The 25,306-nt window shown below is 38.7% G+C and overlaps 1 protein-coding gene across 3 annotated transcripts in view; it reads left to right on the top strand.

Moving 5' to 3' along the window:
• Positions 1 to 11,811, top strand: part of LOC126412474 (multidrug resistance protein homolog 49-like) — a 370,600-nt gene extending 358,789 nt beyond the window's left edge. For all 3 annotated transcript variants that reach the window (XM_050082087.1, XM_050082086.1, XM_050082088.1), the window contains one exon: positions 11,238 to 11,811. In XM_050082087.1, coding sequence (XP_049938044.1) covers positions 11,238 to 11,441 — 204 coding nt within the window. In that variant the 3' untranslated portion in view covers positions 11,442 to 11,811. The remainder of the gene's footprint in view (positions 1 to 11,237) is intronic.
• Positions 11,812 to 25,306: the final 13,495 nt, after the last annotated feature.

Here is a 25,306-nt window from a genome sequence, read left to right as displayed (position 1 = left end):
GGGCATGACAAGTAAACAACTGTCCATGTGCATGAATGGCCATGGCCAAACTTTGGGTTGACCATCCAGGTGCCAAACATGCTAGACACCACAACATAATGACTTCAACAGGTACGTCACTACTGGGCCATTTGGATACTCCCTTCCAGTGCAAGTTTCTCTGCACTACACAGGTGAGACTTGTCTCTCCAGCATAACCTGCACTCTCGCAATCCCCCTGATGTAAAACTCTCCTAACTTGTTTCACACTGCCTTCCCTTACCTCTTTCGTTCTCTCCTTTCTCCACACCACTCTTTCCCCATCCTGATTCTGCACTGCCTTCTCCCACCACTCTTCTCCCCCCCCCCCCCCCCCATGAACACTTTCCCTTTCCCTCCCTGCCTCCTGTCTCTCCCCTCCCCTTCCCCCTTCTCTTTTTCTCCATACCTCTCCCCCTTTTTTCCACCCCTCATCATTGCTATCTCCCCTCCCTGGCTCCCTCTTCACCACCACTGTCCTCTCCTTCCCTCGCCATCCTCTATCCCTTATATGCTCTACTCTCTGAGCTCCCTTCATCTTATTGTATGTCATCTGGCAAAAGACCTGCATCACAGTACCCCGCTATTCCCTCCTTGCCTTGTGCATCCTTCCCTATCCCCTCCGTACCCCTATATACACAAAGCAACTACTTTTAGATAATTGCTATGAAATAATAAGCCGTGTTGCTACTAGAAGCATAGACATTTGGGTGTCTGTTTGGTTGTGTGTACATGAATGGCTGAGCTCCTACCAAAAAAGAGCAAGATATTCCTATCAGAGTTTAGAATTACATCTTGTACCAGATAGCTTTCTGTCCTTAGTGCCCTATGGACATTGTTACCACTTATAGGCAAGACTAGTTCTGGGACCTTCCCATAAGCACTCCTGCAGTCAACTAATACTATGTTAACATTTTCATTCTCTGACCTGCTGTGATGAATGTGACCCTGTCTGGAACCAGAACATCTTATCGGGCCTGTGGAGGGTCTTCTTTATCCTAAAAAAACCCACAGGTACACACCACATGTATTCCACTATCCTGATAGCTGCATCCTGTGTCTAGTGCATGCCTGTCCTTCTAAGGGGGTTCTATAATTCTCCACCTGTCAGCAGAGGTCAAGAAATCCACAGCCAAGATCATCACAGAATCATCTGAGCCTGTGATTGAAGCTCTCCACTTAGCTCAAACCAGAGGACCACATCTGCTTCTGCCCCATAAGCCAAGCGAAGCTAGCTGTCTTCTCCAAATTAGCCAGCTGTCTCTAGGATCTGACAATGGCCTTTGAACCCAGCTCACAGTCATCATTCATGCTTACATGAACCACAATTTGCAGCTGGGTGCATCTGCTGCACTTAATCGCTGGAGGCAGAGACTCCTCCACATCTTGGTTCAGACCCCTGGCAAGCAAACATGGCAGACATTGGCCTTCTTTCCCAACCTGCCCACTATTTCCGCGAGGGGCTCCATCACTTGCTAACATTGGAGCTTCTTCCAATTACAAGTAAATCCCATCCTCCACACTTACACAGACCTCTCAGGAAGATTCCCCACTGTCTCAACAGGCAACAGATACCATGCTATCTCAGATGTACTTTCAGCAGTAGGCAGTACCTCAAATCTATTTTAAGACATGGGGTGATGGATGGGACCCACTTTCATCTTCTACCCAGAGATTTGTGAGCCCCCACTGTTTGCCAAGCACCGTCTGGTAAGTGCCAACTCATCAGGATGTGTGAATTGGAAGGCACAGCACCACCAGGGATTCCACGCAACATTATAGGCTACAGAAGTGCAAAAGCATTCATCTCAGGTGCCCCAATACCACTGCAGCCCAGGACAACAGCCTGAAGCTTGTAACCATGGCCAATTCCCCCTGCATCTGTACACAATATGTGCAGTCCCTGTCCATTCATACATCTTTAATCAGTTTTTGTCTGTATCACAAAGTAATGTAACACTAACCCAAGAACTCAGTGCAATCTAAGTCCAGCTGCCACACTGCTTCTGGTTTACTACACTTCAAAGTTAGTTCATGTGAAGCTAATGTGCTACAGTTTATGCAGAAAACATATAGTAAGTTGGCAAACACTGGTCTACATAGCAAAATACACAGACACAATTTGCTTCAACACAGAAGCATGTGAAAACAAAAGATAAACTACATCCTGTGTATAAAACAGAAATTACTGCTGATTCAGGTGCATCCAATCGGCTCTGCGACAGCTACTGCACTTACTTTTCTTCTGTTCTGGCAGTTGAACACAATATCTTGCAGCAGTGCAGGCATGTTTTAATTTGACCTCAGATTTATATTTTTGTACTTAAGACTGTCATTTTCCCTTGTTAGAGTGTTAGTTACTAATTGTAAACTTGAAATGTGTTCATCTTTGCACTCCTCATACACTATCTTTCTGGCTACATGGCTTCTATTTTGGCAGTAAATTCACACACAACTAAAGGATGGACCATTTTAATCCATATTGGAGATGAGATATAGCAAAATTTTGTAGATAAAAGTTGTAGGTGGCAAAGAGGATCATGCATTGCTACTAATTAATGACTGTAACATTAATCATGATTTTCAAGGTAATTTGGAGGCCAAAGTATATTTTTTTTAATGGGAGCCCTAATATATGATTCAGGATTTGAAAAGAGTGGCAAATTGTAAAATCATATATTATTTAAGGTCATGGCAAGGTTCAATCAAAGCCAAATAATCAAATATGTTTTTAATTCTAGTACATATTAACTCAGAATAGAGGATGGATACAGAAAAATACAATGTCAGATGCAGACTGGAAGGGGCATAAGGGTCACATATCTTTACCAATATCCATGAATTTAAAGGTAATTACTGAAGGTCATTCAAAGGTTGAGTTTTGTTTCGTGGAACCCCTATTTGTGACATCGGATTTGGAAAGAGCAACAGAGATTTGAAGTTAAAGTTGTAATTAATGTGTTTATTGCCTAAAATAAATACATCACAGTGTATAAATACACTGCTGGCCACCGTAAATGCAACACCAATAAAGACAAGGGGTAGCACAACACAATTTATTTTGTAGATAACACGTTGACCAAGTATCAAATGAATCAGTAGCCAGAGTAGTCGCCATTGTTGGAGATCACCGCTGCCACACGTCTCGGCATTGAGTCAAAGAGACGTTGGATGTGTTCCTGGAGTACAGCAGCCCAAGCAGCTTCCACACGTTGCCAAAGATCATCTGGTGTGGCAGCTGGGGATGTAATCTGGGTCACTCATTGAGCAACCATGGACCACATGTTTTCTATCGGCGAAAGATCCGGAGAGCGAGCCGGCCAGGGAAGCACTTCAATCTGGTTATTGACGAAGAACCTTTGGACAATGCGTGTCATGTGTGGTCGCGCATTATCCTGTTGAAATATGGCTGTGGCCGAGCCCTGAAGGTAAGGAAGGACAACTGGCTCCAGCACCTCGGATATGTAGCGCCGGCTATTTAAAGTACCGGCAATGCGTACTAGAGGCGTGCGAGAGTAATATCCAATACCGCCCCATACCATAATACCCGGTGCAAGACCAGTGAGGCGGTGCATAATGCAGCTGTCCAGCATCCTCTCTCCATGGTGTCTCCACACTCGAATCCGACCATCATGGTGCTGCAGACAGAGGCGTGCCTCGTCAGTAAAGACAACGTCATTCCATTCTGCCGTCCACGTCCTTCTGTCATCACACCATTGGCGACGGAGACGTCTGTGGTTCTGCATCAATGGTAGACGAAGCAATGGACGTCTTGCGGACAGACCACTCTGCTGCAAACAGCGTCGAATGGTACGCACAGACACTGGATGATGCGTTACAGACACAATGTGCTGTTCTATGGTTCGGGATGTCACTGAGCGATCCGTCACTGCCATGCGCACAATTTGCCTATCAGCACGTGCAGTGTTGCACCGAGGTGAATGCGATCGACCACGTCGGTCCGTCGTACCCTCCTGCATCTAACAGTCACATATCCGCATTACAGTTGTTTGGTTTCGTCCAACACGACTAGCGATTTCTCTGTATGATAATCCACAATCTCGGTAAGCCACTATCCTTCCTCTGTCGAACTCGGATACTTGATCAAACGATGTTCGCTGTTGTCTACGAGGCATAACTGATCGTCTTGTGAAACAACCACAAGGTAAACACACGTGCCGAACGTACACTCGTCGAAATCGCCAAGCCTTAAACGGCGCTGTGAGGTGGCGCCACAGGCGTGCGTGATGTGCATCTGCGCTGAAATTCTAATCAGTTGCATATCTCATCGCTGCAAACCCATGGTGTAAATTTCACTTGATTCGGATGCTTCCTTCAGGGTGTTGCTTTTATGGTGGCCAGCAATGTATTATTGTGGCATATGCACAACAGGACAAACACAAATAAAATTTAGATCATCGATTTACAAGTTTCTGAATGCGTTCCCTCACATCTCATTCCTTGGGATGCCCCTTCCAGTTTGTATCTGACATTGTATTTTGCTGTAGCCCTCCTCTATTCTAAATTAATTTCTACTAGAATTAAAAAAATATATTTGCTTATTTGACCTTCAATGAACTAGCCATGACCTCGAATAATGTATCATTTTATACGTAAAATTTGTCACCCATTTCCTCAAATCTTGAATCAAATATTAGAGTTCCCATTTTTTAAAAATCCTTTAATCTCCAAATTACCTTGAAAATCACTTTTGAAGTCATGGCCGTGAATAGCAATACATGACCCTCTTTGCCACCTACAACTTTATCTAAAACATTTTGCTATATCTTATCTCCATCCCTAGTTCTTCCCCATTACAGATTATAATGGTCTGCCTTGTACTCATTTATTTATTTATTTATTTCATGTTCCGTAGATCTCGTATTGTGAGCACGTCACATGAGGTGTGGAACGAGTCAAACATACAACACAACAAACATACAAAAAGATACAAAACAGTCCTCATTAAATATATAAAAAATGTTCTACATAACTGCATATAGTTAATACAAAGTTTAGAGGAAAAACAGATATTGTACATATAACAGCAGATTTCTTTGAGTGTTAATACAAAATTTCATGTTTTACTTTGGAGAAAAATTGCAAGCACATTTCTTTGTTAACAAGATGGATAATTCTATCTAAATGCTATTTCCCTTTTTGCATCATAAAACTCTTCTAATGTATAACCAGACACATTTAACAAATATTCCTTTAGTTTTGCTTTAAAAAGAGATTCATTTTCTCTTAAACATTTTACCTGGTCAGGGAGATGGTTAAAAATTTTTGTTCCTGACCATTTGACACCTCTCTGAACAACTGTCAGGTTCTTAAGTTCACAATGAGGATTTTCTTTCCCTCTTGTATTATATTTGTGATAGTTCTTATTTGATGGAAATTGTGCAGGGTTCTTAATTACAAAACACATCAGCGAATATATGTACTGGGATACAGTGGTCATTATTTGCAGTTTTTTGAAAAGGTTATGGCATGATGTCCTAGGGGGTACTCTGCACATAATTCTAATAGCCCTTTTCTGGGCCACAAAAATTTTCTTTGCCAAAGCTAAATTTCCCCAGAAGATAATTCCATAACACATAATGGAGTGAAAATACCCATAGCATGCGGACTTCATAGTAGTTAAATCTCCAATGGAAGACATAATTCTGATAGCATACATAGCCGAGCTCAATATTTTTAGGGTCTGTTGTACATGGAAGGACCAGTTCATTTTGCTATCAATATGTACTCCAAGAAATTTAGACACATCCATTCTTTCTATTGGTTGATTTCCACATGTTACATTTATTTCTCTCACTTTTTTTGTTTTTGTATGGAACTGTATAAAATTTGTCTTACTTGAGTTTAGAGAGAGACCATTAACACTGAACCAGTTAATCACTTCAGAAAGTATGTTGTTAACTGACTCCTCGAAATGAACATCTGATTTTCAACTCATGAAGATGGTGGTATCGTCAGCAAAAAGAGTAAATTTGCAAGGCAGGCCTGCACACAATGGGAAATCATTTATAAACATCAAAAACAACAGTGGCCCCAGAATGGAGCCTTGAGGCACACCACAACTAATAGAAGTCCATTCAGACTGAGCGGAGGTATCCCTTGACTCATCTGAGCTGTGTAAAATTTCTTTCTGTTTTCTTTCCTGAAGATAAGATTGCAGCCAGTTACTTGCGACACCGCTTATTCCAAGTAGTTTGGCTTTCTGCATGAGAATGTGGCGATCTACACAATCAAATGCCTTTGATAAGTCACAGAAAACACCAATTCCTATCATTTTTTGATTTAGACATTCAAGTACTTCATTTGTAAGTGCATACACTGCATCCTCAGTTGAATAGCCCCTTTGAAAGCCAAACTGGCTCTTGTTGATAAGTCCATTCATTATGAGGTGTTCAGTAATTTTATTGTGCATTAATTTTTCTAGAATTTTAGAGAAGGCTGTTAACAGTGAAATAGGGCAGTAGTTAGTGAGCTCAGCTTTATCACCCTTCTTGTGTAGGGGCTTCACAATGGCATACTTGAGTCTTTCAGGAAAAATGCCTTGTTGAAATGAAGTATCAAAAATATGGCACAGAATATCACTAAACCATATACATGAAAATTTCAATAAATTATTGGATGCATTATCTACTCCTGCAGAGTTCTTACACTTTAAAGACCAGATGACTGTTTGAATTTCCTCTACAGTGATAGGATTAATGTACATTTCTGGTATTTTGTTGGAGTATGCATCCTGAAATAAAGTCATAGCTTCCTCAACAGAGGGCCTACAGCCAATTTGTTGGGTTACTGACAGGAAATGTTTGTTAAAAATTTCAGCCACACTTTTTTGATTTTCTATTAAGTTACCCCCATGCCTGATTTTTAGGTCATCTGTGTCACTTGTTTTGTCTTTGTCTCACTTTTTATAATGTTCCAAATTGTTTTCATTTTATTATTAGATTTATCTATTTTCTCCTTATAGAAAAGGGCTTTTGACTTCTGTATTACTTTCTTTAAAATTTTGCAGTGCAATCTATACTGATTCCATTTTTGTGTATCATTAGTTGTTCTGATTTTAGCATAAATTTCTTCTGTGATCCAAGGCTTACTTACGGAATTTGGATTAATATTTTTGACCCATTTCTTTGGAAAAGATTCTTCGAAAAGGGCAGAAAAATCATTTATAAAATAGTAAAATTTTTCATTAGCATTACCAATGTTGTAAATAAAGGACCAGTCCATTAGCTGCTACTTACAGTTGAAGGATTCTTTTGCCTCTTTGTTCATTATTCTTATACAGTTCCACTGGGGAGATAGTTTAACAAGAGGGTTAACACTGTAAAGAATGATTAATTGACCATCATGGTCTGTGAGACCATTTATAACCTGGTTTACATTAATGTTCTGGTATCTACTTACATATAAAAATACATTGTCTATCATAGTTTGGGAATCTGGTGTGATTCTAGTGGGAAAATAGATTACTGAATTCAGATTATAAGTGGACATCACATTCTGGAAGTTACTTCTATTGTTATTACCAGTCAGACAGTCTATATTAAAATCACCTAAGGCTACAGTATCCTTTGTTTTTGAAAATAAAACTGACAATACCTGGTCCATGAGACTAAAAAACATTTTTATATTTCCTGATGGTGCCCTGTAAACAGCCAGGACTATTAATGAATTGAGATTAGTTTTTATTTCAGTAGCACATGCTTCAAAATGTTGGTCCATACAGTATTTTGTAATGTCAATTACTTTGTAGCCAAAATTTTCCTTAACGTATATTGCCACTCCCCCCATTTCTTCATTTACTCTACAGTATTGGGTTGCTAAGTTGTAACCTGGTGAAAAGGGCATGATGCAGTTGCTAGTAATATGGTGATCAGTGAAGCACAATATCTGGGCATTATTTATACAGTCTTTCTCATTAATGTTGATAAGTAATTGGTCTATTTAGTTAGGGAGGCTTCTCACATTTTGATGAAAAATTGATAACCCTACCTTCTTTATTTTGTCAGTGCTGTTATTTCTTGACTGAGATTCCAGAGGAGTCTACCTAAAGTCATGTGGTAGTAAACATTTGACACTGTTTAGGGTATTGGCTTTTTCTTCTTCAGGCCTGCACATAAAAAATCATTGAAGCAGGAAGGCAGCACGACATTTCTTCCACTAGACACCATTCTATCTGTTGTAGTTGTCTTCTCATTTGTGGTTGCTGGTGATACTATTGGCTGCCTGGGTGATTCTGTCATCGCTGGGACTGATGCTCCTGTTAATGTAGCTTTTGTTGACTTCACATTTCAGGTAGACCTACTGCTTCTGTCACTGTTCTCTCTGTTGGCATGTTAGCAGGAGTTGTATTTGCAGTACCATTGCTTTTGAAGTGGTAATCAACTGATACTGATAGCTGCTAGACTGTTTTTGGATACATCATTGGGATGGCTGTATTGTGAAGACTGTTATCTTGCAAACTGAGTCTTTCTAGTGTACATACAATTTTATCACTGAGTAACCTTTTGCCACTTCTGTTCAGATGCAGTCCATGTTTTGTGTAGTTGCACCTTTGAAGAAAGTCCACACTAAGAAAATGTGCATTTGGGTACATTTTGCAGATCTTGCGGAAGTGCCTGTTTGCCTTTTTAATTTCGAAATTTATGCAGGAAGTAGTCATCAGATCGTGTCTGTGAGGTATTCCAGTTACAATTACGCCACCAGGACACATAAAAATAATCAGAAATGAATGAGTTTATCATCCAGGCAATACTTTTGAATTTGCTGTTCTGGTTGGTGACTGCCCTGTTGAGATTTGCGTCAGAGTTTAGTCAAATAGGAGTTTAATATCTCAGTACACCATTCCTCAGGGAAATAAATCTGCAAGAAGACATGTTCCTTCTTATTTGAGGCATAACACAATCACCCCATACACAAACAACATTTGAATATGATTTATGAATGAGAAACTTGCTGTGCAAACTTTCCTTTTACATGGAATGTAGATATCATTACTCGTAATTACTTTGTGTGGCTGCACTGTAATGCTAATCATTCACATATCCAAGGGTATAGTATGTTTCCTGCCAGTCTGGTATTTGTTCCATGTTGCCATTGTGTGTTACATTGTTAATGGCCAGCAGTGTATGAATGAATTACTGCTTTAATGTGCTGTGACCTATGGTGTTAAAAGCATCAGGCAGATCAAGGCACCAATGACATATTCCCGCCTGTCTCACTCATGAAGCTCTTTACTTACAAATTCAAAAACAGGAGCATCAGTAGATCATCTTTTTCTGAAACTGTGTTGTGCGTTGGAAATGAGTTTCTCAGAACATAGGAAATCTAGCATCCCTGGTGTGGAGAAGCAACTGAAACAGTTAAAAACAGGTAAGTCTGGATGGAACCCCAATTTGGTTGTTTAAAGAGTACTCTACAGCATTGGGTCCTTACCTAGCTTGCATTTATCATGAATATCTCCCCTAGTGCAAAGTCCAAAGCAATTAGAAAAAAGCACAGGTGACTCCCGTACGTAAGAAGGGTGAAAGAACAGACAAAGATCTCTAACACTGGTTTGCTGCAGAGTCATTGAATACATTCTCAATTCAAATATAATAAATTTTCTTGAGACTGAGAATCTTATGTCCATGAATCAGCATAATTCCAGAAAGTATTGCTAGTGCTTGCCCATTTCTTACATGATGTACTGTGAAGGGTAACAGGCAGATTTTGTATTTCTAGATTACCAGAAAGTGTCTGACACAGTGCTCCACTGCAGGCTGTTAAAAATGGTACGAGCTTATAGAACAGGTTCACAGATATATGACTGGCTTGAAGACTTCTTAAGTTATAGAACCCAGTATGTTGTTCTCGATGGTGAGTGTCCATCAGAGATGAGGGTATTGTCAGCAGTGCCCCAGGGAAATAGGACTGCTATTATTCTCTACATACATAAATGATTTGGTGGATAGGACGGTCAGCAGTCTGCAGTTGTTTGATGATGATGCTGAGGTGTCTGGTAAGGTGTCAAAGTTAAGTGACTGTAGGAGGATACAAAATGACAAAATTTCTAGTTGGTGTAATGAATGGCAGCTAGCTCTCAATGTAGAAAACTGTAAAGTAATACAGATGAGTAGGAAAAACAGACCTGTAATGTTCATATACAGCATTAGTAGTGTCCTGCTTGACACAAACATGTTTAAATATTTGGGCTTAGTATTGCAAAGCGGTATGAAATGAAATTTGCATATAAGGATTGTGGTAGGGAAGGTTAATGGTTGACTTCAGTTTATTGGGAGGATTCTAGGAAATTGTGGTTCATCTGTAAAGAAGATCACATATAAGATGCTAAGGCAACATATTCTTGAATATTGAACGAGTGTTTGGGATCCATACAGGTTGAATTAAAGGAAGACATTGAAGCAATCCAGACGCAAGCTGCTAGATTTGTTACTGGTAGGTTCAAACAACACACGATTGTTACAGACATGCTTTGGGAACTCAAATGGGAATAGCTTGAGGAAAGGCAATATTCTTTTCGAGGAACACTATTGAGAAAATTTAGAGAACCAGCATTTGAAGCTGATGCAGAATGATTCTACTGTCATCGACATACATTTTGCATAAGGACCGTGAAGATAAGATATGAGAAATTAGGGCTCATACAGAGGCACATAGGCGGTCATTTTGCCCTCACTCTATTTGTGAATGGAACAGGAGTGAGAATGACTAGTAGTGGTACAGGGTACCATCGTCCACACACTGTATGGTGGATTGTGGAGTATCCATGTAGATGTGGATGTAGGATCTAAGAGGCTCTTTTGAAAAATTGTTCTATCATTTCTGAGAAGCTTGGTAAACACACTGTTATACGATGAACTACATATTGACTTTATGCAATTAAAAAGTGAACAATTAACTGCTTGGCATTTATTTTCTACCATGCATGTTAATTTTGAAGTGCTACCAATTGTAAAATATTTAGTCTATTGTCAGTTTATTGTGTTACATTCTGAACATGGATACCTATAGTTAAATATTGCACATTCTCTTTTCTATTTTTCATTATTGATCATAGTTAAATATAAGGAGTAAAAGTTTTAAAATAACTGTTAGTGTTTTATAAATGTGGGGAATAATTTTCAGAACTGGAGACAAAATATAGCATTGTAATTGGTCCTACTATTTTACTTTAAGGCATGTAATGTTTTATTTTGTAGGTTGTGCAGGAAGCATTGGATCAAGCTTCAGAGGGAAGAACTTGCATTACAATAGCCCACAGGTTAGCAACAGTGCAGAATGCAGACACTATATGTGTGCTGAACAATGGAAAAATTGCTGAAATGGGAAGGCATGATCAGCTGCTTGCTGCAAGAGGGCTGTACTTCCAGATGTACCAGCAATCTACTGGCATGCCCCAGTGATATAAACATTATTAGCTCCACCAAAACTGTCTCAAGGTGCCATATTGCCCTTTTGACAACAAGTATTTTGATAATTAACAGTACCTTCAAATTCTTTTAATGTGATGATTTTGTGATTGAAGTGTTATGGATGAATGCATTATGTGAAAGATTCACAGTAACTGTATAAAATTCTGTAAATACATTCAGGCAACTCAGTTATTATTTAGATATGTAGTGTTGTATAATATCATTGAGAGAATTTATTGTGTGAGGCATAGGAAACATGATCAATGACTGTTTTTCATGGCAGTCATATTCAACATAAATGCAATGTTATCAGAATCTCATGAGGAGTTTTAGCTACAAAGAAATTTGATGACATTCATAATCATAGATATATACAGTTTTGTGAGTACCTGTTCGGTATTATTGTAACTTTTGCATGTACTTCTTAAAACTTAGTGAATAAAAGATTTTTTTTATTTGTTAAATTATTTTATTTGTTTATTCTTAGCTTAGTTCTCAATACTATTGATACATGAAACCATTTTTAAATAACATTTATCAGTTGAAAAATAATACTCACATGTTTGCTACTTCATATATGTGGAAATAAGATACTTAATGATGCTTAAATATAAATATAAGGAACATAATTAATTCAGTACTTCATTTATACATATTGTTCTGTCAATTTCATCCTGGTAGTAGAAAAGAGAGAGAACACGCTTCAGTAGAAATTAAATAGAAGCACATGTTTTTTTCTTAACACACGCATACAAAGGAAATCAATAGGTTAAAAATATTTATCAAACCTAGGACTTGCTTAATATGAGTAGCACTTGTACTGACTGACCTACCCACATGCAATTCATGACTCACCCTCACAGCTTAAATTCTGCCAGAACCTCTTCCCTACATTCCAAACTACACAGAAGATCTGTGGCATATTTTGCTGAATCAGCACTCTTTGAATAAAGGATATAGTAGAGATATAGCTTAGTGACATCTTACAGTTTGTTTCCAGATTGCATCTTCAATCTGCAGGTCCTAGTCCACTACAGGATTTCAGTGTACCAGGTAGCGCGAAACTGGACACTATCTACCACAAAGTGGAGGATTCAATTTGAAACCAGTCCTTGGCTGTAGCCTGGCCATTCTTATGTAGCATCCTGTCATCCAGGAGTATTAGTCCAAGAAGGTGTGCAGGAGAACTTTTCTGAAGTTAGCACAGCAAGAAAGAGGAAATGACAGAACTGAAACTGTGAATGCTGCTTGTGAGTTGTAACTTGGATGGACACATCATTACCTGCAAAAAGTGATAATCTGAGTTCACATACCAGTCCGTCATACAGCTGTAGTCTGTGTTTTGAAATAGTGCACACTCCACTGCAAAGTGAAAGATTCATCAGTAGACAAATAGAAAGTATATTTGTCAAAGATCAACTGGAACTAGAAATGAACATACCTATATTTTGTCAAACAACAAATAATTTGAAGGCAATGTGGTGATACAAACCAGTTTCAAATTGCAAGCAATTTTTGACATGTAAAAAGCAGAGTAAAAATATCTAAAAGGGCAGAAAGATACAGACTCATTCATTCCCCCAGTCATCATCTTCTGCAAATCCAATAAAGTGGGAGGACATTCAGGAATGTAAAATGAGATGAAGTATAAATCAAGGAAAGGCAAGCAACTCATCTAAATTTGTTCACTGGATTATTCCTAAGTTGCTACTATACTGCATAACATTATTTGTGCTTATTAGCTAAATGAACTTACTAAAGTATTAGAAAAGCCACTACTTTCGAGGAAAAAAAGACTTCTTCCTTGGTTATATTAAATAGCTGCTGTTTAAATTCTATAAGAATCTTAATATTTACTTGATTACATTGCAATGCTTTGAAAATAGTTACCACAATATTCTATAGCTTGCCATGCATTTTTCAGTGAGTACTGTTACTTTAACAGAAATTTTAAATCATAAAACCTTGATAATCAGGCAATTTGTAGAAAATTTGACTAATGAGCTATGTTATTAATCTTTTTTTGAATAGGCATAATTCCCCATTTCTTGCTTTTATGAAATGGGTATGTTTTGCATCAGAGCATGTAACTTCATCAGAGCTGGCTTAAGATCAAACAATGCTCAAAGCATAAACTTCAGATCCCTTATTCAGCAATAGGTGCTTATAGTTTTGTAAACATATTACTTTACTTCCACATAATATACAATAACTAATATATAAGAACGATCTATTTCAGTGTAAGTGCACCAACAGATGCTATATTCTTTATTATCTGACCTCAGTTAACTTTTATTTGTTTCAGTCACATACCAAATTAACAATTAAATGTCACTCCATGTCTTGTTTTCCTTCCCAATAAAAAAATTGGTAACTTCTGAGGTGACTATACAGTAATGTGTCATGACTGTGGAGGTGAGTGCTTCCTTGAATCCACTTCAAGTAATTCCAAAATGTTTGTGGTGGTGAGCCCCAATGTAGTTTTCAGGTGGTTTTTGCTCTATCATCTCAGCACTGCTGGGCTGGATGCTTTACACAAACAGGAAGGATTAAAAAAATCTATCTAACACTAATGTGCGGATTGATTTTGATCCATACATCCATAGTGGTTAGACAAAACACTGCACAGAAAAACATATATATATCAGTTAGCAATAACATTTTTTATTCTGCAGACATTCATACAAAGATTGGTGTCAAAAGTTTTCTGGCATGCATTGTGACCCCAGGCAGTAGTGGTCATCTCAGTATAACTCACAGAGTACCAGATGAAGACACACTAGCAGAGGTCTTCTCTTGGTGGTACCAGCTTGTGTCCTGGAACCATCAGGTCTAGTAGTCGCTTGTATGACAGCAGCTATCTGATGATACTGCTAAATGTGGTTGAAGCTGCTTGACCCACATGGGGCTAACAGCTGGCGTGGAGTATGTCACAGCATTTCAGTAGTCAGAGGCAAGGTGCTGCTAGGGTCTAAGCAATGAGTATTTATAGTTGCTCTGCCCAGTTTTGTAGTAACATATACCCACCCTTGGCCACATAGGTGATCAAGACTGTGCAGCATTTGCCCATGGCATGTTGGAAATTCAGCTCGCTACTGCAGTGGACTAGGATCTTGCACCACATTGTGCCAGCAATATTCCAGCATCCAGCAGAAGGAATCCATATGCAGCATGCCTGCCCACGTTTTGAAAGGTTGTGAAGTCTGGATGGAGGTGTTCCACAACAGCTGAATAAATCTCCTTTTCATTCCCATGACAACTGATATTAAGTGGATGGTTATAATGGCAAGCCAGATGACAGACTGTTACCAGTTTCTTAGCCAACACAAACATAACTCATCTCTTTGGGCATAGCAGCTGAACAGGTCTCACACTTCTAATTACACTGCACAGCTGTGTTCTCTTTTCAGAAAATGCATGTAGTAAAAGGAAGAATGATGTACATAATTACAACGCCAGAAGCAAAAAGACATTTTGACTCCACATTAAGGCTATCTTTAGCACAATAATGGGTGCTCAATGATGCAACTAAAAATTTTAATAATTCACTCAGTGGTATAAAACACCTGACAGATAGCAAAGTAAAATTTGAAAACAAACTGAAAATGTTGCTGCTTGAGAGCTTCTGTTCCACAGAGAAATTTCTATTATTGTAATGTGTGCAAGGTGGAGGATTGGAATTATTAACTCACATCTGTAGATTTAATAATAATGAAAAATTAAAAAAAAACATAAATATTCAGCATGTAACCTTATTTAAAAATTAATTTGCCGTGTGAATGTAAAATGATTCATTCCATACCAGCATGATTTATTGTGCAAGTGATCCATGGAATGTGATGCTGTTCCTAGCATATAGCTAGATTACATTAGCTGACAGAAGTACATGATTAGTGATATGTGTTAAACCAAAATGGAGTACTTCTATATTTTGATTAATTATTGTAATTGTGGAATATACAGTTAAATACATCTCTCACGGTCCATGAATGGTCATATTGTGATCAAGACTGACTGTCAGATACAAGTATGAGTACAGCTGTGTAGTGCATGATGCAATTCCTAATCTTAAAAGGGTGTTCAGCACCACCTACACAAAATATTTTTAAGATAATTGTAGCTAAAAACAAAGATGATGTGACTTACCAAATGAAAGCACTGGCAGGTCGATAGACACACAAACAAACACAAACATACACACAAAATGCTAGCTTTCGCAACCAACGGTTGCTTCATCAGGAAAGAGGGAAGGAGAGGGAAAGACGAAAGGATGTGGGTTTTAAGGGAGAGGGTAAGGAGTCATTCCAATCCTGGGAGTGGAAATACTTACCTTAGGGGGTCAGTATACTGAAGAATACATCCATCAGTGTGACAGCTTCCATTAGACATCATCAAGATAGTGGATAATTCAGAAATGAAAGAGGTGTTTGACAAGGAGACTCAATGTTACCAAAACTATTATCAGCAGCTCTAGAGGAATTTTTCATGCTGTTAATTTGAAAAAGGATGAAAGAGGTGTTTACTCTTTAAATTATTTACATTCTATTACTGTATGAGAATGATGAAAGTGTGTTTGTTAACAGAACATAGCTGAACTCCTTCATTTTGCTAGTAGCATGGTACTGTCCATCTTCTAACCTATTCACTTTGCAATGGGATAAGTATTTAAAATTATTCAGCAAATCTGAATGATGAGCATTGGTGTGGTGTGTGGAAATAATTCTCAAAACCGTGGGAACATACAAAGGGGTGCTGAATCACCACTGTGTGACATAACTCACAAAACTTGTAAAAATTGTTTATTATGTGTCTTTGACTCTTCTTTATAGTTTTCTTGGTGCTTTTCATTAGCACAGTATATGTCTAGATGTATGTGCCCTACGTGAAGAGGAAAGATCCCGGGTCATAAATCTGGTGACTTAGCAACATTAAAATGATTTGTTGCAAAACTTTTTCTCTTGATTTTTTCCAACATTTAATACTTTGTTTTGAAGAACGCATCATGGCACACAAATTTTGAATTAAAAAAAAAAAAACTTTTCATTTAAAAATATCTGCCTTAACACCACATTGGCAACCAACACACCATTCTCAACAAGAGCCGATTAAAATGAACCACAAAGATAAGTGATGCATTATTTGTTAGACCGCGGACATATTTTAATTAAAATTATCAATTTTTGAAAATATAATGTGATTTTATAGATAAGAAATCTACACACCAAGTAGTGGCCGGAGAACACACATGTAACGGTATTGAAATTTACAAGTTTTGAAGCCTGTGCCCCCTTATTCTGGCGGAATGGTTGAAGGGTGAGGGGAGAGGTGAAGGAAAAGGGCTGGTGAGGATTATGAAATGGGAAAGTTCAGAAAAGTAGTGACTCAAGGGGAAGGAAGAAGGGTGAAGGAAAAGTACAGGTGTGCATTCTGAAATGGGGAGAGTTTGGAAAAGTTGCTGCTTTTCCAAACTCTCCCCGTTTTCTAATCCTCACCAGTCTTTTTCCTTCACCCCTCTTCCTACCCTTACAGCCTTCTGCAAGGAGGAGGAGCCCCTGGCTCCAAAAACCTGCAAATGCCAATACCTATGTATGTGTGTTCTCCTGCTGCCACTTGAGGAGTAGATTCTTTTTGGATATGTTTTGTTATACAAAGGTGTTGCTTTAACTCAATCTATGAAAGTAAAGATAATTTTATGTGTAACTGACATTCTAAATGTTATGAGTGATCATACAACACTGTAGAAATAATAATAATAATAATCATTATGAACTGTTTGCAAAATGTGTTTAACATGTTTTTAATACTACAATCTTCAGTCTGAAACAACTTTTTCATTACACGTTTTTACTTTTGAATTTGACTAGATTACATTTTACCATTTGCTTAAATGAAAATGAAAACCAAAATTTTGTGTTGAGTGAAAAATATTTTTGGACCAGGTAGTGACTACAGAATGTATTGAGTTGTGTACTAAAAATAAAAGTGTCTACCACTGACCAGCTCCATTATAACCTCTACAGGCAGATGTACTGTGGTGTCACCGCCAGACACCACACTTGCTAGGTGGTAGTTTTAAATCGGCCGCGGTCCATTAGTACATGTCGGACCCGCGTGTCGCCACTGTGTGATCGCAGACCGAGCGCCACCACAAGGCAGGTCTCGAGATACGGACTAGCACTCACCCCAGTTGTACGGACGACGTAGCTAGCGATGCACATTGACGAAGCCTCGCTCATTTGCAGAGCAAATAGTTAGAATAGCCTTCAGCTAAGTCAACGGCTACGACCTAGCAAGGCGCCATTAGTAACATTGCATGTATCTAAAGAGTCTCACTTGTATCGCCACAATCTCCAGATGTACCAAAAGGATGGATTAAAGTTAAGTATTCCAGAAGCTATGTACTTTTCTTTATAGCATTCATTACGTATCCTGTTTCAGACCTCACGCCATCCTGCTTTAGCTTAGCGCGTGCCTTTCGGCTTCCTCTCATTGTGTCTAGGCTGTCTTGTCTAGACACAACATGTACTTCCAACACCTAATGGAAAAAAACATAACTGAGCAAATCTGGAAGTAGGTGTGAGAATCAATGATGATAACAATAAAATAATGTGCACTGAACACAACGGAAAATCAAGTTGTACAGATTTACAATGAGGTCACAGAACCTGATGTTGAGATGATATGTTTAAGACAATTTGAGACAACAACTTTAGAATACTAGTAATAATAATAATAACAATAATAATATTTATTCAATTTTAAATCATTTTGTACAATGATATGGACTAGTCACACCTAAAAAGCTATTTGAAATACAGGATGCAGATAATATCACATGAAAACAAATTAATATACCTTAATTATGAACAAAAAGACTGAAAATCAAATGTTAAAATCCTCAATGCATTTCATGTCTTTGTAGCAGCAAGTGATATCGATTAGTGGACATAGACAGCTGTGATATGTTTCAGTGTGTTTTATCTTTATTTATGCATTTCTTTGTTCTATTTTTCTGGTGCTTGCTCTGGGTATGTTTTGGCTCTAACTCACTGTGTTTGTAACTTGTTCTTTAGTGTAAATACATTAAGTTATCTTGCATGTGTGGAGCTTATTCTTCCTTGACATCAATTCTACTCACTTAAGGTAGATAGCTAAAGTGGTGACCCCAACAAAGAACTAGAATCATGATTAACAACCCCAATGGCACTACAGTCAAGTCAGGGCCACAGGAGCAGCTTCAAAATGCATCTGCACAGGACACCACAGCAGAGACAGGCTCTTCAAATGGACTTACAGTCTCTGAAGTTCAAGGTCAGAACTTCGAAAATGTTAAGCTTCACACCTTCCTGACGAAAAAACTGCACCTCAGACAGGTAGAGAGTATATTTTTGCAACATTGCATCCTAGCTTCTCTCAACAGTTTTCATTGTGTTGTGGCACATCTGAATGTGGCACAAATTACATGAGCAGAGGACTTGTTAAGTTCATAAAGTCATGAGATTCTAAAAACAGGTTTAATCAAAGAGTATTCTTTAGCCCCAGAGAACAGATTGCATACACTGTTACAGGAGATGTCGACTGGTGACATGTCACCAAAACAAATACTGGCACAACAAAAATTACTAGCTTGCAATGATTTGCTGCCTGAGGCTTCACTTAAGTTATTGTGGCTTAGGCAGCTACAAACAACAATCAGCATTGCCTTACTAGCACACATCGAATTACCCTCAGGAGTCTTGGCTGACAAAGCCGAGATGATGGCTGAATATTCAGAATGTAAGGGTTGTAACACTGTCAAACAGACACCTGGCCGAAAGCCCTGTACTGAGCATTACCCATAAAGGTGGGCAAGATACCCCCAACTTATGTATAGTGCCAGCCATGCATGCAAGCAAAGCAGAACAACTGACAGAGTGTGTGTATGTTACAAGCCATGGTGGCAGCTCTGAAACATGAGTAAATAGCCACTCTGGAGACAAAAGTAAACACAGATAAACAAAAAAATATCAATCCATGCAATTTTCCAAACTAGTTCAATAATGTGGTAAGGATGTAGGTGATCTTTGACAAAAAAATTGCCCTACTGTTTCTTTTTCTCCCATGTCTACCATGCAAGGGTTACAGGAGTTGATTGCTGCCATATGAAGGCAATGTGGGACATACCTGGATTTGTCAAACGAAGAAATTTCCACGGGCTCACCATTCAATGATCATCAATCAACAGGTCATGTACCACTGACATGAAATGGGATCCACCAAACTGTTTTTATGCCAAAGGGAAGCATTGTCTACCATGCAACTCAGAGGTCTGTGAGAAGACAGTGCATAACATTTATGGAGGGACTCAAAACCTGTTGGTTCAAGGAGCTGCAACTGGCAGATAGGAGGCAGTTGACAAAACAGATTGCCTTTGCATGTGCAACTAAGAAGCAATCTTGCCAGCTGTTTGTGAGGGACAATGCATCCGGAACAATGATTTTGGTAGAAACAGGTTCTGTTGTAGTGTGTTACCAGCTGGAATTTTCACAGGAGATGGTTCCAAGGTTCTGATAACTCTAACAGAAGCATATAATTCTAGAACCGATATTATGGAAAGAATAGTTTTGACACTTGATCTTGGGCTACAACACACATTCACATGGCCATTCCTCATGACAGACAGGGTGGAACCAATTTTGGGAGCTGATTTTTTACAAGTCTTCCGACTGGTTGCAGACTTGTCTTCTAACCGACTCCTAGAAGTGGCTTAATTGGCACAAATGGATGTGACACGGTACGGCTAGAATTTCCAGAGATTATAGAAATCAGGAAAATAGGAACAGCTTGCAAGAACAACACTCAGCACTACATTCAGACTTCACCCAGTCCTCCAACAATGGCACGCCCACACAGGCTTACAAAAGAAAAGTTCACCACAGCTGAGGATGACATAGACATTCAGATTACTGAAGGCATCTTGTCTCTGTCAGATAGTCAGTAGGCATGACCTATCTGCCTAGTAAAAAAAAAGGAAAGAAATTGGCACATATGTATGGAGTATAGACTCCTAAATTCCCATACTATTGCTGGTAAATATCCATTACCTTAAGTGGCAGACTGGAACAACACTATAGCAGGAGCGAGAGTTTTCAGTGTTGCAAGGTGTACATACAGATTCTTGTCACAAAGGGCAGCAGGAAGAAGACTACTGTCACTACTCCAATTTGTTTGTTCCATTTCAGCTTTACATTGTTTTGTCTTAAAAATGCTGCACAATCATGGCAAAGGTTTATTCATCAGGTTTTTAGAGGGCTTCCATTCCTGTTTTGTTGCATGGATGACATTCTTGTCTTCTCCGACAGTGTGGAACAAATAAGGTGCACTCACAAAGCCTTTTCCAGAGGCTTAAGGACTCAGAGTGGTAATCAACAAAGACAAGTGCATTTTGGTACAGAGAGCATACAGTTTCTCAGGCTCTTCATTTCTGCAAAAGGTCTGTCTCCAAACCCTGACAGAGTACAACTCACCCGTGACTTCCTGGTTCCGAGGACTTTCGATGAATTACAAATATTCTTGGGAATTATGAATTTCTATTGATGCCACACGCAGCTGTGAGACAGGCTCCTCTGACTGCACTTCTGACAAGAAATTTCACCTCAGGGAACGAGAAGGTACCATGGAATGAGAATCTACTGGAGATCTTCAAGAATGTTGAGGATACTATGACAAAGGCTGTGCTATTACATCATCCTATTCATGATGTCAAACTGACAGTCATGGTTGACACCAGGCAGGTGACAGTCGACACGACATTACGAGGATCAATGTTGATTGGCAACCATTTGTCATTTTTTTCCCCGCCTCCTGACAGAAGCACAGTGCAAGTGGAGTGATACAGAGTGTGAATCACACCATTAATGCAGCAATTAAATTCTTCAAAGAATACCTGGAAGACAAGCACTTTAAAATTTGTGCAGATCATGCACCGCTTACAGCATTCTTTTCCAAGAGACAGACCTTGCATCGCCCCATCAGTGTTGTATAGTGGACTTCATGGTACAGTACTCCACAGACGTTAGACACATAAGCAGCGTGAATAATCTTGCAGCTGATTAGACAGGGTAACACTGATTCTGTGGCATGGGATTTATTAATCAATTTCAGATAATTTTTGTCTGCTCAATAGGAAAATAATAATGGTTTTGTTGAATTGACTCTACTTTTTGAAGTAAAGTCAATCCATTTATACTGGAAATTAAATTATAAAAAATAAGAGAATATTTTTTAAAAGGTTTATTTTAAAGTCATCATATGATTTCAAACAAAGTGCTATAAATGATACAGAGAATAAAAAAATTAATAACAACAACAAAAACACATCAATAAGAATTAAGAAAATCATTTTGTTTGGGATTTTCTTCAGTGTTTTTGGTCTGGACAGTCTCTCTGCAAGTCCCAACAGTTGACTGCCATCATATGGAAATCCCAAAAGTCTTGATATCTTACCTTCAAAATCTTGATGTCCTGGAGGAACATTTTCCCTGTAATCGCCCAAGTTATTAGCAAATTTATCTAAATGATTATGCAAAAAATGCAATTTGACACTCATATTAGTTCCTAGTTATAGAAATTCTGGAGCATTTTCTCTACTATTTTGGAATATTCTTCAGCTTTGTGATCCCCCAAAATTTTTTGAGAACTGATACAAAGCTTGTCCATGCTTCCAATCAACCTGAGTCATGCGGTTTGTGAATTCATCATTGTTTATAAGATTTGTGGCTCATCAAAAATTCCTACTTTTAACTTTTTTATACTGAGACCAGGTAATGATTGATACACATATTTGAAGCAATCGTCATTCCTATCTAAAGCTTTAGCAGACTGTCTTATAAGCCCAAGTTTAATATGTAGTGGCAGAGGAATGATTTTTTTCTCAATTGACCAATGGTTCATGAATGATGTTATCTTTTCCTACAGTAAGGTTCATTCTTGGCGGATAGTATTTCCTGTTCCAATGTTCATTTTTCGCACTACTGTCCCACAGACAAAGAAAGCAGGAATATTTAGTGCATGCATTTTGCTGATCCAATAGAAAATTCACCATTTTTAAATCTACACACACTGATTTCAGCAGTAAATAGGAATATTAAAAAGGGTAGGAAGATTTTTCTGTTTAGAAAAAGTGACAAAAAGCAGATTTCAGAGTACCTGTTGGCTCAACACAAAAGTTTTGTCTCAAGTACAGATAGTGTTGAGGATCAGTGGACAAAGTTCAAAACCGTCGTACATAATGCGTTAGATGAATATGTGCCAAGCAAGATCATAAGAGATGGAAAAGAGCCACCGTGGTACAACAACCGAGTTAGAAAACTGCTGCGGAAGCAAAGGGAACTTCACAGCAAACATAAACATAGCCAAAGCCTTGCAGACAAACAAAAATTACGCGAAGCGAAATGTAGTGTGAGGAGGGCTATGCGAGAGGCGTTCAATGAATTCGAAAGTAAAGTTCTATGTACTGACTTGGCAGAAAATCCTAAGAAATTTTGGTCTTATGTCAAAGTGGTAGGTGGATCAAAACAAAATGTCCAGACACTCTGTGACCAAAATGGTACTGAAACAGAGGATGACAGACTAAAGGCCGAAATACTAAATGTCTTTTTCCAAAGTTGTTTCACAGAGGAAGATTGCACTGTAGTTCCTTCTCTAGATTGTCGCACAGATGACAAAATGGTAGATATCGAAATAGACGACAGAGGGATAGAGAAACAATTAAAATCACTCAAAAGAGGAAAGGCCTCTGGACCTGATGGGATACCAGTTCAATTTTACACAGAGTACGCGAAGGAACTTTACCCCTTCTTGCAGCGGTGTACCATACATCTCTAGAAGAGTGTAGCGTTCCAAAGGATTGGAAAAGGGCACAGGTCATCCCCGTTTTCAAGAAGGGACGTCGAGCAGATGTGCAGAACTATAGACCTATATCTCTAACGTCGATCAGTTGTAGAATTTTGGAACACGTATTGTGTTCGAGTATAATGACTTTTCTGGAGACTAGAAATCTACTCTGTAGGAATCAGCATGGGTTTCGAAAAAGACGGTCATGTGAAACCCAGCTCGCGCTATTCGTCCACGAGACTCAGAGGGCCATAGATACGGGTTCACAGATAGATGCCGTGTTTCTTGACTTCCGCAAGGCGTTCGATACAGTTCCCCACAGTCGTTTAATGAACAAAGTAAGAGCATATGGACTATCAGACCAATTGTGTGATTGGATTGAGGAGTTCCTAGATAACAGGACGCAGCATGTCATTCTCAATGGAGAGAAGTCTTCCGAAGTAAGAGTGATTTCAGGTGTGCCGCAGGGGAGTGTCATAGGACCGTTGCTATTCACAATATACATAAATGACCTTGTGGATGACATTGGAAGTTCACTGAGGCTTTTTGCGGATGATGCTGTGGTGTATCGAGAGGTTGTAACAATGGAAAATTGTACTGAAATGCAGGAGGATCTGCAGCGAATTGACGCATGGTGCAGGGAATGGCAATTGAATCTCAATGTAGACAAGTGTAATGTGCTGCGAATACACAGAAAGATAGATCCTTTATCATTTAGCTACAAAATAGCAGGTCAGCAACTGGAAGCAGTTAATACCATAAATTATCTGGGAGTACGCATTAGGAGTGATTTAAAAAGGAATGATCATATAATGTTGATCGTTGGTAAAGCAGATGCCAGACTGAGATTCATTGGAAGAATCCTAAGGAAATGCAATCCGAAAACAAAGGAAGTAGGTTACAGTACGCTTGTTTGCCCACTGCTTGAATACTGCTCAGCAGTGTGGGATCCGTACCAGATAGGGTTGATAGAAGATATAGAGAAGATCCAACGGAGAGCAGCGCGCTTCGTTACAGGATCATTTAGTAATCGCGAAAGCGTTACGGAGATGATAGATAAACTCCAGTGGAGGACTCTGCAGGAGAGACGCTCAGTAGCTCGGTACGGGCTTTTGTCAAAGTTTCGAGAACATACCTTCACCGAAGAGTCAAGCAGTATATTACTCCCTCCTACGTATATCTCGCGAAGAGACCATGAGGATAAAATCAGAGAGATTAGAGCCCACACAGAGGCATACCGACAATCCTTCTTTCCACGAACAATACGAGAATGGAATAGAAGGGAGAACCAATAGAGGTACTCAAGGTACCCTCCGCCACACACCGTCAGGTGGCTTGCAGAGTATGGATGTAGATGTAGATGTAGACCTCTGATGTCAATGAAATGAAATTGTCTCTAAAACAAGTTTAACATCTTGATATTTTTCCTTAAGAGTAGTTGAATGAGCTATTGTGATCAAAGCTAATTCATTTCCATTATGCAGTAACACACATTTAGAACTTGTTTTTGAGCTATCTAGGAAAAGTTGCCATTCTTTTGGTTGGCATACTGGTAGACCCATTAAAAAGCCCAGAAATATTACTACACCATATGACATCATTCATCTCATTAAAATATGGAAGATTGTCATGCTCTCTAGTTCAATAGGATGTTATTGATATGCTAAGCTGAAGGCAGTCTTTTTCTTTCAGTCTTGATGCAAGAAGTTCAGCTGAGTTCTTAGATAAATTTAAATATCAAATCAAGTCATTTAGCTCAACCTGAGAAAAGCCTTTCAGAATAGACTGCATTCTTCGAATTCACTTTCATTATTGCTTTTACTCTGACTGTCTAACATTTTCACACATCACAGTATTTGCCTGATAAGAAAGTAAGTACCAGTATTGGCAAATCTCCACTATGCAAGATTGGTGGCTTAACGGATTGTATGTATTTTTTATAGAACAGTTTATCATGAGAACCAGAGTAAAAAAAAAAAAAA

The sequence above is a fragment of the Schistocerca serialis genome, chromosome 7 (assembly GCF_023864345.2).
Source record: "Schistocerca serialis cubense isolate TAMUIC-IGC-003099 chromosome 7, iqSchSeri2.2, whole genome shotgun sequence".
Lineage (NCBI taxonomy): Eukaryota > Metazoa > Arthropoda > Insecta > Orthoptera > Acrididae > Schistocerca > Schistocerca serialis.
Note: the sequence above shows the minus strand (reverse complement) of the source record. Positions and strands in the feature narration are given on the sequence as shown.